The 14,351-nt window shown below is 42.0% G+C and overlaps 2 protein-coding genes across 5 annotated transcripts in view; one reads left to right on the top strand and one right to left on the bottom strand.

Annotated features, from left to right (window-relative positions):
- The window catches only part of LOC139445707 (6-phosphofructo-2-kinase/fructose-2,6-bisphosphatase-like), a 102,984-nt gene extending 97,452 nt beyond the window's left edge, over positions 1–5,532 (top strand). For 2 of the 4 annotated variants that reach the window (XR_011651880.1, XR_011651878.1), the window contains one exon: positions 420–5,532. Coding sequence is in view for 1 of the 4 variants with exons in the window: in XM_071226908.1 (XP_071083009.1) it covers positions 420–479 (60 nt within the window). In the remaining 3 variants the exon portion in view is untranslated. The remainder of the gene's footprint in view (positions 1–419) is intronic. The other 2 variants (XR_011651876.1, XM_071226908.1) reach the window with 1 other exon arrangement.
- A 1,138-nt stretch (positions 5,533–6,670) lies between these two features.
- LOC139444900 (protein pygopus-like) lies at positions 6,671–9,332 on the bottom strand. The gene is made up of 2 exons (XM_071225905.1): positions 9,284–9,332; positions 6,671–9,027 (listed from the first exon to the last, which is right to left on the bottom strand). Exons 1-2 carry the CDS (start codon positions 9,330–9,332, stop codon positions 6,671–6,673), a joined length of 2,406 nt encoding a protein of 801 aa, XP_071082006.1.
- Between the last annotated feature and the right edge of the window lie 5,019 nt (positions 9,333–14,351).

The following is a 14,351-nucleotide window of genomic DNA, read 5'->3' as shown; positions in this document are numbered from 1 at the left end:
TCATTGTTCGCTGACAGCATGGACCATTGATCCAGACTTATAAACTTATCTGTTTTATAGACCATTGTCATAGTTAGAATATAAATTAGTGCGAAATTAACATCAAACAAACAGAACATCAAATATTAACTTTTGGATTTGATGGCCCTGAAATGTTTCTCACCAGATGCAGATATCCTGATCAGAATGTAGCACATTTAGTTGTACCTCTTTGTCCCAGTAACTTAATTGGTTAGCCCCAGTGGTGATAAAATGTTACCTTTTGCCATGTCCAAAGATTTGCAACAAGATAAGAAGTGTCCATCTATCATCCAGTTCGTCCTCCTAAACCTCTGGCTGTTCTCTGTACCCAAAGAGGAGGAAAGTCAGTGATACATGACATAGATGTTTAAAGGTTGTTTTTTGTTTTCTGTTTTCAGAATCTGGAGAGGACACGTTCTACAGATGAAGCTCTGGAGACTGTGCCCTCCCACTTCTAATGGCAGCTAGCTGAAGATGAATGATTGTCAGGATGTGCATGTATCAGATGTGTGTGGTGCAGCAACAGCAGGGCCTAGAAGAGTTCATGTAGCTCGGCAACAGTAGGGTCTGGAGGATGTCCCACAGCAGAGTAACAGCGTGGTCTAGAGAAGGTCGTTTAGCACAGCATTATCAGGGCCTAGAGGAGGTCATGTAGCTTGGTAACAGTAGGGTCTGGAGGATGTCCCACAGCAGAGTAACAGCATGGTCTAGAGAAGGTCATTAGCACAGCAACAGCAAGGCAGAGAAGAGGTCATGTACCTTGGTAACAGTAGGGTCTGGAGGATGTGCCATAGCAGAGTAACAGCACGGTCTAGAGAAGGTCATTAGCACAGCATATCAGGGACTAGAGGAGGTCATGTACCTTAGTAACAGTAGGGTCTGGAGGATGTGCCATAGCAGAGTAACAGCATGGTCTAGAGAAGGTCATTAGCACAGCATATCAGGGACTAGAGGAGGTCATGTACCTTAGTAACAGTAGGGTCTGTAGGATGTCCCACAGCAGAGTAACAGCATGGTCTAGAGAGGGTCATTTAGCACAGCAATATCAGGGACTAGAGGAGGTCATGTACCTTAGTAACAGTAGGGTATGTAGGATGTCCCACAGCAGAGTAACAGCATGGTCTAGAGAAGGTCATTTAGCACAGCAATATCATGGACTAGAGGAGGTCATGTAGTAAAGCAACAACACAGACTAGAGGTACCATAGCAACAGCAGTGTCTGGAGAGACTTGTTTGAGAATAGATCATCTTTGAAATAGCATAGACACAGTATAACTTTGTGAAAACTTGACATCTGTCTTCTCAACATGGAATTTCTTTTGGACAAAGAAATGCCTGAAAGCTGTTACAAAGTTTTGTTGAATTGAAAGTTATCTGTTTTCCAGTTAGTATGGTGATATGTATTCAACAGTAACACAATGATTGCTTGTCTGGATGAAGAGAGTTATGCAGATATGTAATAAAGAAATGTATAATTTTATGTGTATCCGGACCTCATCACAATGGCATTATCGTCATATAATCAATAAGCAAATGTCTTAACCAGTCTTGTTGGATATAGCATTTGTGACATGTACAATAGTTTGGCATACAATAGGTAATAGGTAAAAGATTTGTTATTTTATGGTACGTTGATAGGATTAAAGCACTTTTCTCTGATGTTTATTGAGCTAATCATGTTTAAGATGTTGAGATAAATAGTTTTTGTGATTTGTGTTTGGCAAGTCATTCCAAATGAAATTTGCTCAATATTGTCTTTTCTTGAAAAAGTTGTCCTGTCTGAATTTGTTTGTAAGAGGTTTAATTCATTTCGTCCGTGATGTAACTTTTACAAATATTGTGTTCGGTTTGAAATTTGAACAAAAGTACTTATCATGGTACAGTGTTTAGAATTAGTTGTTTGCACAACTTCTCATGTCACTGGAGCGTATGCTTCCCGGTCATGTTGTCTGCTTATGCTGCAACTTGCTGTACCAGTGTGTATGTAATCGAAGAGTGATTGATCAAATACTGTTTGTAAAACACTATATATTTTGATGACAATTTTACCCAGATGTGATGTCTGCCAGGTTTTTGTATATACAATATGACAGTATAACCAGATCCCAGAGAATATGTCAAAACGGGCATTGATTGTGCTTGTTTACGGGTTTATGTGACTTGATGTGGTGTTCCAGTTTTACATACTGTAATTGGCTATATTGGTGCTCCTTCACTAATACATGCTCCAGTTATTATTATTTTTTTGTACATGTGCCCTCTCACACCCATACATCCACGTGGAACTGTGTTTGTTGCATCAGGAACATTTGATGATGTGAGCAGTATTATGAGGTAAAGCCAAATGGGAAAAATAAGAATGAAGCATGTGTTCACTCAGGGATTCATCTAGGTTCTAAACTTAGTGCCATTGAAGGCAATTTGGCAAAAATGTTATTTTGTTCAAAATTGAGGCTTTTTTATAGTTCATACTTTTTTTAATTCAGAGTTACTTATTGTATTTTGAGATTGCATTTAATGGATTATTAAACTAAGCATCAAAACCCTTTCCTCATAGAGATTCTCTTATAAGTGAGGTGCAGGCTACCTGTTCAAAACCGTCTAATTAGTTATTACCGGTACATGAATTAAGAAATTTATTGTAACCATTTGGGAATTTTGAATGACATTTGGTGCAGACCTGGGGCTGAAGCAAATGTGCTGCTGGCGACGCGGGTCTCTGAGCAGGTCCAGATAAATACCAGTCAATAAACTCAATAAACATGTCATCTGTCATCTCATTAGGCACCCCATGGTCATTGACCTTGTTAAATAACACCCTTTGTGTTGCATATGTTGATTACAGAAAAGTGTTCATGGAATGACGGAGTAACTATAGTCTCTGAAAAACCTGGATGTTCTTTAACTTCTTTTGATTTGCATATAATGTTTGTATGTAATCAGAACTCATAATATTCCAAATAGTTTGTGACGTATGTTAATCACTGGATTTAGAATGTACCTGAAAAATCTTTCACTGACAGGGTATGACACAGTGCTTGTGTATGTAGTGTTGTACTTGGCTAGGCAGGGTTGTGTGTTGTCGTCGGCTAGTCAGGGTTGTGCGTTGTAGAAAGGAAGGGTATTTGAGAATCCATTCCACCAAGCAAGTTTCTGGAAGAAGTGCAGCGTGAATGGGTACTTGTCATGACTATATAGTCAATGGTGACATATTGACGGGCTCCTATTTCTTAACAAAAGAAACAAATCTCAACCACCCTTAGACTCCCCTTTGTTTTGGAGACTGCAGAGCTTAATAGTGGTAAATCAGCATACAGAGTGTTGTATTTATTTTGTTGAGAAGATGAAACTATGTATTGCCAATTGATATACTGCTGAATACGACAACCTTTATGTCACTAAGGAAACATAATTCATTCCACTAAATGAGCAGGAAACTTGAGCATATTTCCCATTGAACATTACAATGCCGTTCTTGTACTCTGACTTCGTCAGAGGAAAAGGCTGAACTATAAAATTTTGAAAACATTTTGGCACAGAAGAAATTAACATTGTTATGAAATTTTAAAGTTGTTTCAAATCTTGAAAGAAGCTTGAGGAAGTTTGTTTTGAACATCTTTATCTGTGTGAGGCCAATGGTTGTCTTCTGGGTCAGTCTGTCAACCTTCATGTTCTCCTCTGATTTAGTTGTGCAGCAATTTAGAAATCTCAAAGCACTGGTTTTAACAATCCTATCAAGAGCAATGTTTTTATTGACAGAAGTCCAATCAGATTTTAACCATATCACAGTCATTCATGTAGAGTAAAATCTTATATATAGCAATTATCATGATTTTAACTTTTAAGTTTATGAAGCTGAAATGTCACCTCAACAACACATCATATATTGCTGACTGACCATAGATCCACCCTAAAGCTATCAAGAGGCATTTTTTAAGATTTAAGTTTGACCTGTTACGCACACTTTCATTTATGGATCTCCATGTATATTTGATACCCTGATACTTAGTTACTTAACTGATTCATTCCATATACAAATAGTTGGATAGGACACAATATATTTTAACATGTTGAAGTATTTATTTCAAGTTACTTCAAGTTTAATTTATGAATTTTGCTATGAAATAAGGTACTGAGGTTTTGATACTTTGACGCATATTCTGCCGACATGAAATTTCCCAAGATCTGATATATTGGGTTTTTTCTAACCTTTGTTTCTGGAAAACTTGAATCATGTTTTGTTTGCTTCTTCACCCTAAGATGACAGCATCAGTACATCTGTGTGGCATTAGATGAGGCTTCAACAAAAGATTTCACATCTTGGATGGAGTGAGGCTTCATCCATAAATATATCAAAATTGACTGCATTCTGAAGATTATTTTATATTTGTAAATGGTTCATCAGTATCAGTCTGTGTAGTATCATTCAGTGGGATAAAGATGGTATTTATTGATGAATGAATTGATTTGCACATCTCAGTTTACTGAGGTAAAATGTACAGTTGGTTGACTATAGTGTGCGTGACAGCAAGGGTGATTAAGGTGGTGTCGGAGAACAGAAAGGGTTGTGTGTTGAATACAGAATGAATGGATCTGAGAACAGAAAGGGTTGTGTGTTGAATACAGAATGAATGGATCTGAGAACAGAAAGGGTTGTGTGTTGAATACAGAATGAATGGATCTGAGAACAGAAAGGGTTGTGTGTTGAATACAGAACGAATGGATCTGAGAACAGAAAGGGTTGTGTGTTGAATACAGAACGAATGGATCTGAGAACAGAAAGGGTTGTGTGTTGAATACAGAATGAATGGATCTGAGAACAGAATGGGTTGTGTGTTGAATACAGAATGAATGGATCTGAGAACAGAATGGGTTGTGTGTTGAATACAGAATGAATGGATCTGAGAACAGAATGGGTTGTGTGTTGAATACAGAATGAATGGATCTGAGAACAGAATGGGTTGTGTGTTGATGGGTTGGGGTGATAAGAATACAGTAAACTACAGTTATAACGAACACACTTATATTGAACTGACGGATATAACAAACTGGAGTTTATTCCCCTGTCCATTTGCTGTATATACGATGTGTATATGATTTTAACGAACTATGGTTATAACAAACTAAAATTAGTGGTCCCTTTGACTTCGTTATAACCATAGTTTACTGTACATGTATCTGAGATATCTGAGAACAGACTGAATATGTCTGAAAAATGGAATGGAATATACGAGAACAGAATAAGTTGGGTCTGACAACAGAAAGTCTTTCGTGATTCTTGCGTGAGGAAGGTTGCTGACCATGCACACGTATTTGTGCTCTACGTGAGTGCAGTGTCCTCAGAGTGTGTGTGATTCTACAAAGTCTGAATTATTATTATTCTTTCATTTCAGGATACCTACTGGGAGGTATATTGAAAATTAATTATTCATTGAACTTGTGATGCTCTTTGTCAAATTTTATTTGAAAGTAAATAATAAATATTGTGGCTTTTTCCAGAATTAAAGTTATTTAAGTGAAAATCACCATTTTGAGTTATTTGTGATTAATGACCACTTACACTTTGACTAATCGCCAATCCCTGGTGTCATCAGTATTTGATAGTGATCCACAAGACATGCTTGTGCTGTCAGAATCGTACAGATGCTGCTTTTAGCAGATATTTCTTATGGTTATGGCGGTCGGGTAGCCTAGTGGTTAAAGCGTTCGTTCGTCACGCCGAAGACCCGGGTTCGATTCCCAACATGGGTACAATGTGTGAATCCACCGTGATATTGCTGGAATATTGCTAAAAGCGGCGTAAAACCATATTCACTCACTCACTCACTTATGGTTATGGAAATGTTTTCGTTTATATCAATAAACTATTCCTGTCTATTGACATCACATCCAATAAAATGATATCATTTAATGAAGTATGGTGTTAGACAATGATAACAGTACTTGTCTTCGTGTATTTTGACCACATGATCTGTGCGCAAACTGCAAAGGCAAACTTCCCGTGAAAAATATCAACTTTCCACAAACGTTTCTATGCATATATTTTGACACCCCAGTAAACTAACATTCACTCACTGACATCTTGCTTGGGTCAGTGGTATATCAGCAACAGTACTGTGATCAGCTTCAGAGATAATTTGCTTTTAAGGATGTTGATATAGAAACAAAACAAATGATATTGACACATTATTTTTATCAATATTTCCTTACATGGTATATTTTGGCAAGGGTACGCCTTATCATCCAAGTGTGCCACATGGTACAACGTGTAGTGGTATATACTATGACACGAGAGTGCCTTGTTCACTAATATGAGTTTGAAGATTTATCATTTAGTTGCGTTCAACAAAGACATCAAATTGTTCACCGGAAATACAACAGTGTATTTACAAGAAGGTATACATGGCACTTAGCACATATGACATAAAACAGTGTGATATCAAGACAGGGAATGTGATATCAAGACACAGGGAATGTGGTATCAAGACACAGGAATGTGATATCAAGACACAGGGGATGTGATATCAAGACACAGGAATGTGATATCAAGACACAGGGGATGTGATATGACACTGGGTGTTATACACATTGCTGGTTGATGGGGACAGGACGTCTCTGTAAGTGCCCCTGGTGACAGATTTAAGGGAGGCTACAAGAGGAACGGTAGCATGGAGGCCATTCCCTGATTACCACCCCATGATCCCCCTTGTGCCTGACCCCCGGAATTCATCTGGCTGGCCATCATGTAAGGGAGCATGGAGTTCATGTTCATCTCTCCACCAGACATCGCCATCATCATGAGTGGCATCATTTGGGATGCTCCTCCTCCTCCTTGGGACATGGCCATCATCATCAAGGGGTTCATGCCCTCTCCTCCCCCTCCTCCGTTCATTAACAGCAGCGGCATCATGTTCATCATATTGTTGTTGCCACCCCCTCCTTGCATCATAGACATCATCATCATCATCTTCCTTGTCTCTGGGGTGGCACCACGAAGTAAGAATGGAAGAAAGGAAGCAAACTGGTTCTGTTGGCTGCTGGACTTCTGTTGGCTGGCTGAACTTACTCCTGATCTGGGATACATTCTTGAGCCAGGCCCTGACATCATTCTTGAACCCATTCCTCCCATCGGTGATCCCATGCCTCCCATATGTGAACCCATTCCAGAATACCCTGAACCCATCCCGGACATTGGGCTTCCTCCCAAGCCTGAAAGCATAGCAGAGAGGGGTCCAGATGGCATGCCTGTGATTGGTTGCATCCCTGCTGGACGGGCACTGTAAGGGGAGGGCATAGCACCAGAGTTGGGGCCGGAGGAGGCCATGTTCATTCCACTGAACATTGGATTACTGTTCTGCATTGAAGTCCCATGATTGAGACCAGGATAGGCACTCCCAGTAGCTCTCATGTTAGCAATTCCAGGGTAAGGGTGACTACGCTGCTGACTTGAGAAGGGGCTAGTTGCTGAACTGTTCTGTGCACCTGACATGAACATATTCTGTTGCGAAGAGTAAGGGTTTACTGGGGAACTGTTCTTTCCTGTCATGGGATTGGTTGCTGAACTGTTCTGTATGCCTGACATTGCATTATACATAGTGTTCATTATAGGTCCATTCTGTGTGCCAGACGTAGGGTTGGTTCCAAGACTGTTCTGGTGATGTGAGAATGGGTTAGTGGTTTTACCAATCTGTGAGCTCAGCATAAGGTGGTTCTGTGGACTTTGATTAGATGTGGGTTGGTTCTGTGTTGAAGAGTAAGTGTTAAGTCCAGGACCTGAGTATGGGCCGCTCTGTTGGGCTGCTTGGGGGTTAGAAGCAAAATTATTTAACTGGTTGAAGGAATTAGGCAGAGGACTGCTTGGTGTTCCAGAATACGGGTTTGGCGGGGACCCGTTATGTTGAATGGGGTAGGTTCCAGAAGAAGAGCCTGTTTTTTGGCTGGAGTAGTAAGGAGTCATTAGATCATTTTGTCCTGAAAAGTATTGACTTGGAAGGGGGGCATTTGGACCTGCAGCGCTTTGGACGGGAAAGGGGGCTTTTGGGTCAGCTGGGTATGTAACGGGAAGAAGGCCATTTGAGTTTGTAGAATATGAAAGGGGGAGGGGGTTGTTTGGACCTGCAGGGTAATGATTAACAGTGTTAGTACTAGAACCTGACGTAGAATATTGATCCGGATAGGAGCTGGGCATTCCAGGCGGAGGGGCGCCCATGTTGTTGATGACATCCACTGGACCACCTCCAGACAGAGGAGCCTGGGGATTGTAGGGCGCTCCAGACTGTGCGGCTTGGGGATCGTAGGGGGCTCCAGACTGTGCTGCTTGGGGGTCATAGGGTGCTCCAGATAGTGCGGCTTGGGGATTGTAGGGCGCTCCAGACTGTCCGGCTTGGGGATCGTAGGGGGCTCCAGACTGTGCTGCTTGGGGGTCATAGGGTGCTCCAGATAGTGCGGCTTGGGGATTGTAGGGCGCTCCAAACTGTGCGGCTTGGGGATCGTAAGGCGCTCCAGACTGTGCAGCTTGGGGATTGTAGGGCGCTCCAGACTGTGCAGCTTGGGGATTGTAGGGCGCTCCAGACTGTGCGGCTTGGGGATCGTAAGGCGCTCCAGACTGTGCAGCTTGGGGATTGTAGGGCGCTCCAGACTGTGCGGCTTGGGGATTGTAGGGCGCTCCAGACTGTGCAGCTTGGACATCGTAGGGCGCTCCAGACTGTGCGGCTTGGGGATTGTAGGGCGCTCCAGACTGTGCAGCTTGGACATCGTAGGGCGCTCCAGACTGTGCAGCTTGGGGATCGTAGGGCGCTCCAGACTGTGCAGCTTGGGGATCGTAAGGCGCTCCAGGCTGTGCAGCTTGGGGATCGTAGGGCGCTCCAGACTGTGCTGCTTGGGGATCGTAGGGCGCTCCAGACTGTGCAGCATGGAGATCGAAGAGCGCCCCAGACGGTGCAGCTTGGACATCGTAGGGCGCCCCAGACGGTGCTTCTGGGTATGGTGAAGGGGGAGGCTGTTGACCTGCAGGGAAGAATATTGTGCATTAGAATATGACAGGGAGGTGATCACAATTGTCAATACTGATCCATGTTTAGAAATCCGGGCGGCTTTAGCGTCATCATCTTGGAGTAAAGCTTATGGTGACAATGGCACATTTTGAACTTGAAGAAGCATCATTGTGTCATCCGTGCGGGACACACTGTAAGTAGTAGTAACGAGACTACACCTGTGTCATGATGATGTAGTGTGACATTAACATGACCGGGACACTACTCACCAGCAGCCAACGCCAGAACACAGACAAGTCCAAACAACGCCAACTTCATCTTCTCACCTGCTGAAACAAACATGACATCTTAAATAGGTGTACATGTAGTGTGACATCGGATAATCTGGTGCATGATATCACCTAATGCTTGATTGGGCTGAGCATCGCGTAACACATGGGCTAGGTGCAACCGCAAACACTTGATGTCAACACATCCCCAAACACCTGGCGTCAACACATCCCCAAACACCTGGGGTCGGCACATCCCCAAACACCTGGCGTCAACACATCCCCAAACACATGATGTCGACACATCCCCAAACACGTTGTCGGCACACCCCAGAAGGCCTTGGCTCGGTGTAACGCCGAATGGATTGGGCAAAAAGGATTGGTGTCAGCTACGGGACAAATAAACCCGCCAGTGTATCTATTCTAAAGTTAGTCTTCACACGAATAAAAGCGAGGACTGACCTCGTCATCCGAATAACGTCATACCGGGGATCAACCTTAACACTGTCACTAGGGACTAACGTGTAGTAGAAAGTCCGACAGGTATCTCTTGACAACAGAGTTTGTGCCTGGAGAGTCACTTCAAGTTACTAAATAAACCTTAAATCTTTTCTTCCTGAGAATTTGGACCTATGTTATCATATTAGGCAAATTGAAATAAAGAACTATTTTCAATACAATACAAAAAGATGCAGAGCAGTTGACAATACGACTTAAAGTAACCAGGGCCCCGTTCCTCAAAGCGATCTTAGCTCTAAGGTGATCGTAAGTCTTAAGATCATCGTAGCGCTAAGATTGCTTTGAGGAACGGGGCACAGGTATGTCTAACTATATTGACAAACCATTTTCGGAAGCAGCAATGCCACCGATGGAACTGTTTTGGAAACACATGATGTCTAATTTTAATCATACGGAACATTTTCAAAATATTGTTTTGAAAATTCTCATGACAACCAGCCATTTTTCTACCTTACGCTCGAAAGTTTTGTACATTTGATATGATCAAGTACCTAAATGTTGCTGACAGAAAAAAGTGCCAGTTCTTTGAACTTCAAGAGAAAACATATCCATGCACGAGATGACCCTGTTTTTTAATATGTCTGATCGACCTTCACCTTCATCTATTTAGCAAACCAGGTTGGATCAAAGATTTGCTCATGCGCAAATAGTTAGGTAGTGGTGAGTATGGTTTTATGCAATCTAATTATAATCAGATCTTACTCTCGCTACCGCTAAACCAAGATTTGAGAACATCCCATTACGGGTCATGTCAGAACGACCTTTCATCCTACCAATCAGAGTTTCGCTTACCACATCAGGAAAGTGACTTTGCATTGCCCGTGGGATATACTGCCATACAATCTAGGCCATCTCATAGAGGTGCCAGAATGTTCTCTTGTTCGGTTTTCATATTTTGAATCGAAAATTTGACATATTTTTTCAAAACGTAGTCGTCAGTTTGAAACTAGTGCCGTATAGCTCGAGAAAGTTGCTTTCTGATTGGCTAAAGTCAACTTTTCACTTTAGCCATTTCATCGGTCAGTGTACGTTCTGAGGTGAGTGAGTGAGTGAGTATGGTTTTACGCCGCTTTTAGCAATATTCCAGCAATATCATGGCGGGGAACACCAGAAATGGGCTTCACACATTGTACCCATGTCGGGAATCGAACCCGGGTCTACGGCGTGACGAGCAAACGCTTTAACCACTAGGCTACCCGACCGCCCCCTGACGTGACTTGTAATGGGATGTCCTCAGATCTTTGTTTAGCGGTAGCCAAAACGTGTCTTCGCACATTATATCCATGTGGGGAATCGAACCCGGGCCTTCGGCGTGACGAGCGAACACTGTATGCACAGGGCTGCCCCACCGCCCCTATACCCATACTGTCACCTACAGTACAGTTCGCCTACAGCCACCCTGCCAACAGAAATGGTGATATGGTATTTCGCCTGCACTCATATAATAACATACCTTTGTTGGTAATGAATAGGGGCGGTCGGGTAGCCTAGTGGTTAAAGCGTTCGCTCATCACGCCGAAGACCCGGGTTCGATTCCCGACATGGGTACAATGTGTGAAGCCCATTTCTGGTGTCCCCCGCCGTGATATTGCTGGAATATTGCTAAAAGCGGCGTAAAACCACACTTACACACTGGTAATGGATCAGTCCAAAACACCAGCCTGGTCTAGAAATTGCGGTGTATACAGTGTGAGTAATATGCAATGCGATAGAAACTAAATCATGCACTATTTCCTTACTTAGCTGATTACAGCGAACTCTAAGATTAACATTAACAACAAACAGATTATTTGTGTAAACTGGAGGTCTAAAGAAACTATACCTCCCTGTTGATTTTATCATATGCTTGATTTTCAAATGAAAACATCTTAAGTTATCGATATTATATCCAAGAAACGATCTGTACTGGCGTTTAGCATTCAGAGGATACTTCTACTTGGTTTTATTTAAAAAAATATAATTTGACTTAAACCCTTAATCGAAAATCGCATAATACACAACTGTTCATTGGTATCTTAGACATCATTTTTGAAAATAAATACATTTACTTTTTTCGGGACAAAATTACAAAAGACAGTAGGGGTCATGTGGTTGCGAATTCATGTCTTACCCCAGTCTTCATTGAACCAATCTACCTTTTTCTACGCAAAATTACCCAGCCACAGATGACATTTTGACATCACTAAAATGAGTACCGTCATATTACTGGAACATTGCTGCGGGGATAAATTAAAATGAACGAGCCTAGATTAAGGACTGTACAACTCTACTCCGAAATAAAGAATGTCAATTCAACCTCAAATTATATAAGAATTGATTATGATATGTGAGATATATTCTGCCAATATGCTAGTTACAGTATCTGCTGTTTATAATGAAATCCTACACTTCGACTTCAGTATTCTGGACAACCGCCTTATTGACGGTCAGTGGTCTGTATGGACCCGAAAGGACGTGTCTACGTAGTCAGAATCTGTCAATACGGACATTTGCCTTTCCGGACATTTCTATCTCCGGTAACCGTCCGGATTACCGGGTTTTAACTGCACAGGATCTTATTAGCATTTTATCGATTGAAACTTCTATACTATAAGTAACATTTCTCTCCGCTCCAAGGCTCATATTTCATCTGAAGATGTTAGCAATAACAAGCACAGAAGCATATTCTAGCTTCCTAAATTATTTAAGCAAGACATCGTTTCGCACATTTCTCTCTCACTGAACAAGATGCAGTTACTAATCAAAGAAACATATCAAGAAAACATGGAATGCAAGACGACTCACCTGTGTGGGAAGACTGACTGAGAAGTGACGACGTTTCCTACCACCTGTGTATATATACCCTGGTATGACGGCCAGGCCATCCATCACTGACCAGATGACCACATGAACCTTGTGTTTCAAGCGGCGGCGTTACGAGAGGTATTGCTGTCGGAGTCTTTGTTTTCTGTCGGATGTTGCACAACGAGTCTGTTGTAGAAGCGACTGCCTTCACAGTGATGGATGACAAAGGTAACATACTCGTTAACATCATCTCTTTCCTGGCAGCTGGCTTTGTGGGGGCTTCTGATCATTGGTCACGTACATGGTTAAGTCGCATGTCACAAGTTGTGACAGGGCGTCAGTTCTTTCATGTTGAAATATGGGTCACTCGTGTCGTTTGAAATTTATTATAGTGAAACCTTGATCATTCTGAATTCAGTCTTTCGGACAAAATCTGCAGGTAACAACTCAAATAATCAACTGGGGTTACTTCCAGGTTATTGTGACTACATTAATAAAATGGGCGTGGTGGGATGCTGCCCAGTCTTAAGGTGTATTGCGGTTATCTTCCACTAGGATATAGAGAGCTTTAAAAAAAGCTACAAAACCCTTTCCTTATGCAAAGAAATCGCAACTGAAGCTGAGTCTTTTGTTCGATTCCGACTATCATGAGCATGTGTTTTGAACCACTATAAAACAGTGATGATACCAGGTGTTTGCGAAATGGTGAGTGTATCCTGCCCTACCGTTGACATCCGTCACAAACACAAGCAAAGGCAAGTCAATTGTTCAGTTTAAAACAAAAAGTACAGGGGAACATTTGTACAAGTCAATGCATGTAGGGAAATGTATCAGGCATTATTTTTGTCACTGACGCGTCAAATTTGGACATGACCTCCACATTTCAACCATAAAACGTTTTCAAAGCGTTCTTTTCATGTCACAGACTTTCTGCTACCCTGGACAGAAGCCTGTGTTATGTAACAGGTACTTTTTTATTTAAAAAAAGAAAAGAAAAGAAACAGAAACAACATATTTATCACGGTATGATGTGTTTGTTTTTTTAACGCCGCACTCAGCAATACTCAGGCTACATGACGGCGGTCTGTAAATAATCGAGTCTGGACCAGAAAATACAGTGATCATCATGAGCATAGATCCAAGCAATTGGGATACAATGACATGCATTAACCAAGTCAGTGAGCCTGACCACAACAACTAATACAACTTGTACATTTTGTTTTACTATATATAACTTGTAGAACATGTAGAACGTGTATCCCACCCAAGTTCACAACGTATAAACATCTGTTGAAGTAACCTTCCGCCGGTAACACTGGTTTCAGAGTGATCGCTGCTGTGGATGTATTTATATCAAACACAAACCATGGTCCCAAGGCAACTCGGAACTGTTACTCCGGACGACGACACTGGGCACATGGTTGGGATAGAGAAATTAGTTTTACTGTATTCGCAATCACTGAAACAATTTTGAAAGGATATATTCCCACATGATAATGATCATCTCTTCCTATTAAAAAGGACCTAGTGTGAAGTGAGTGAGTGATTGGGCTGGGTCTAAGGCCACAACTTTGACGTCAAAATTATTTACTGGGACGTCGTCTTCCTTTTTTTTTTTTTGGGGGGGGGGGGGGCACGAGTGGCCCAGTCGTCGCTGTGCAGAGTTGCGTCCCTTGGGCACGCCAGAAACCTATGATTGTGGGTTCGAATCCCTGTTCGCCCCGATTATGTTTGTAGGTTTGTCAGCACCATACCCGTGGTCGTG

The sequence above is a fragment of the Haliotis cracherodii genome, unplaced genomic scaffold (assembly GCF_022045235.1).
Source record: "Haliotis cracherodii isolate W230 unplaced genomic scaffold, xgHalCrac1.p SCAF_6, whole genome shotgun sequence".
NCBI lineage: Eukaryota > Metazoa > Mollusca > Gastropoda > Lepetellida > Haliotidae > Haliotis > Haliotis cracherodii.
This window is presented reverse-complemented; position numbering and strand designations above follow the sequence as displayed.

What these genes read in the sequence shown, in the direction of transcription:
- LOC139444900 (XM_071225905.1), bottom strand. Translation starts at nt 9,332, where the DNA reads ATGAAGTTGGCGTTGTTTGGACTTGTCTGTGTTCTGGCGTTGGCTGCT. An exon ending in TGTTCTGGCGTTGGCTGCTG is followed by an intron (nt 9,028 to 9,283) that starts GTGAGTAGTGTC and finishes TCTTCCCTGCAG; the next exon opens with GTCAACAGCCTCCCCCTTCA.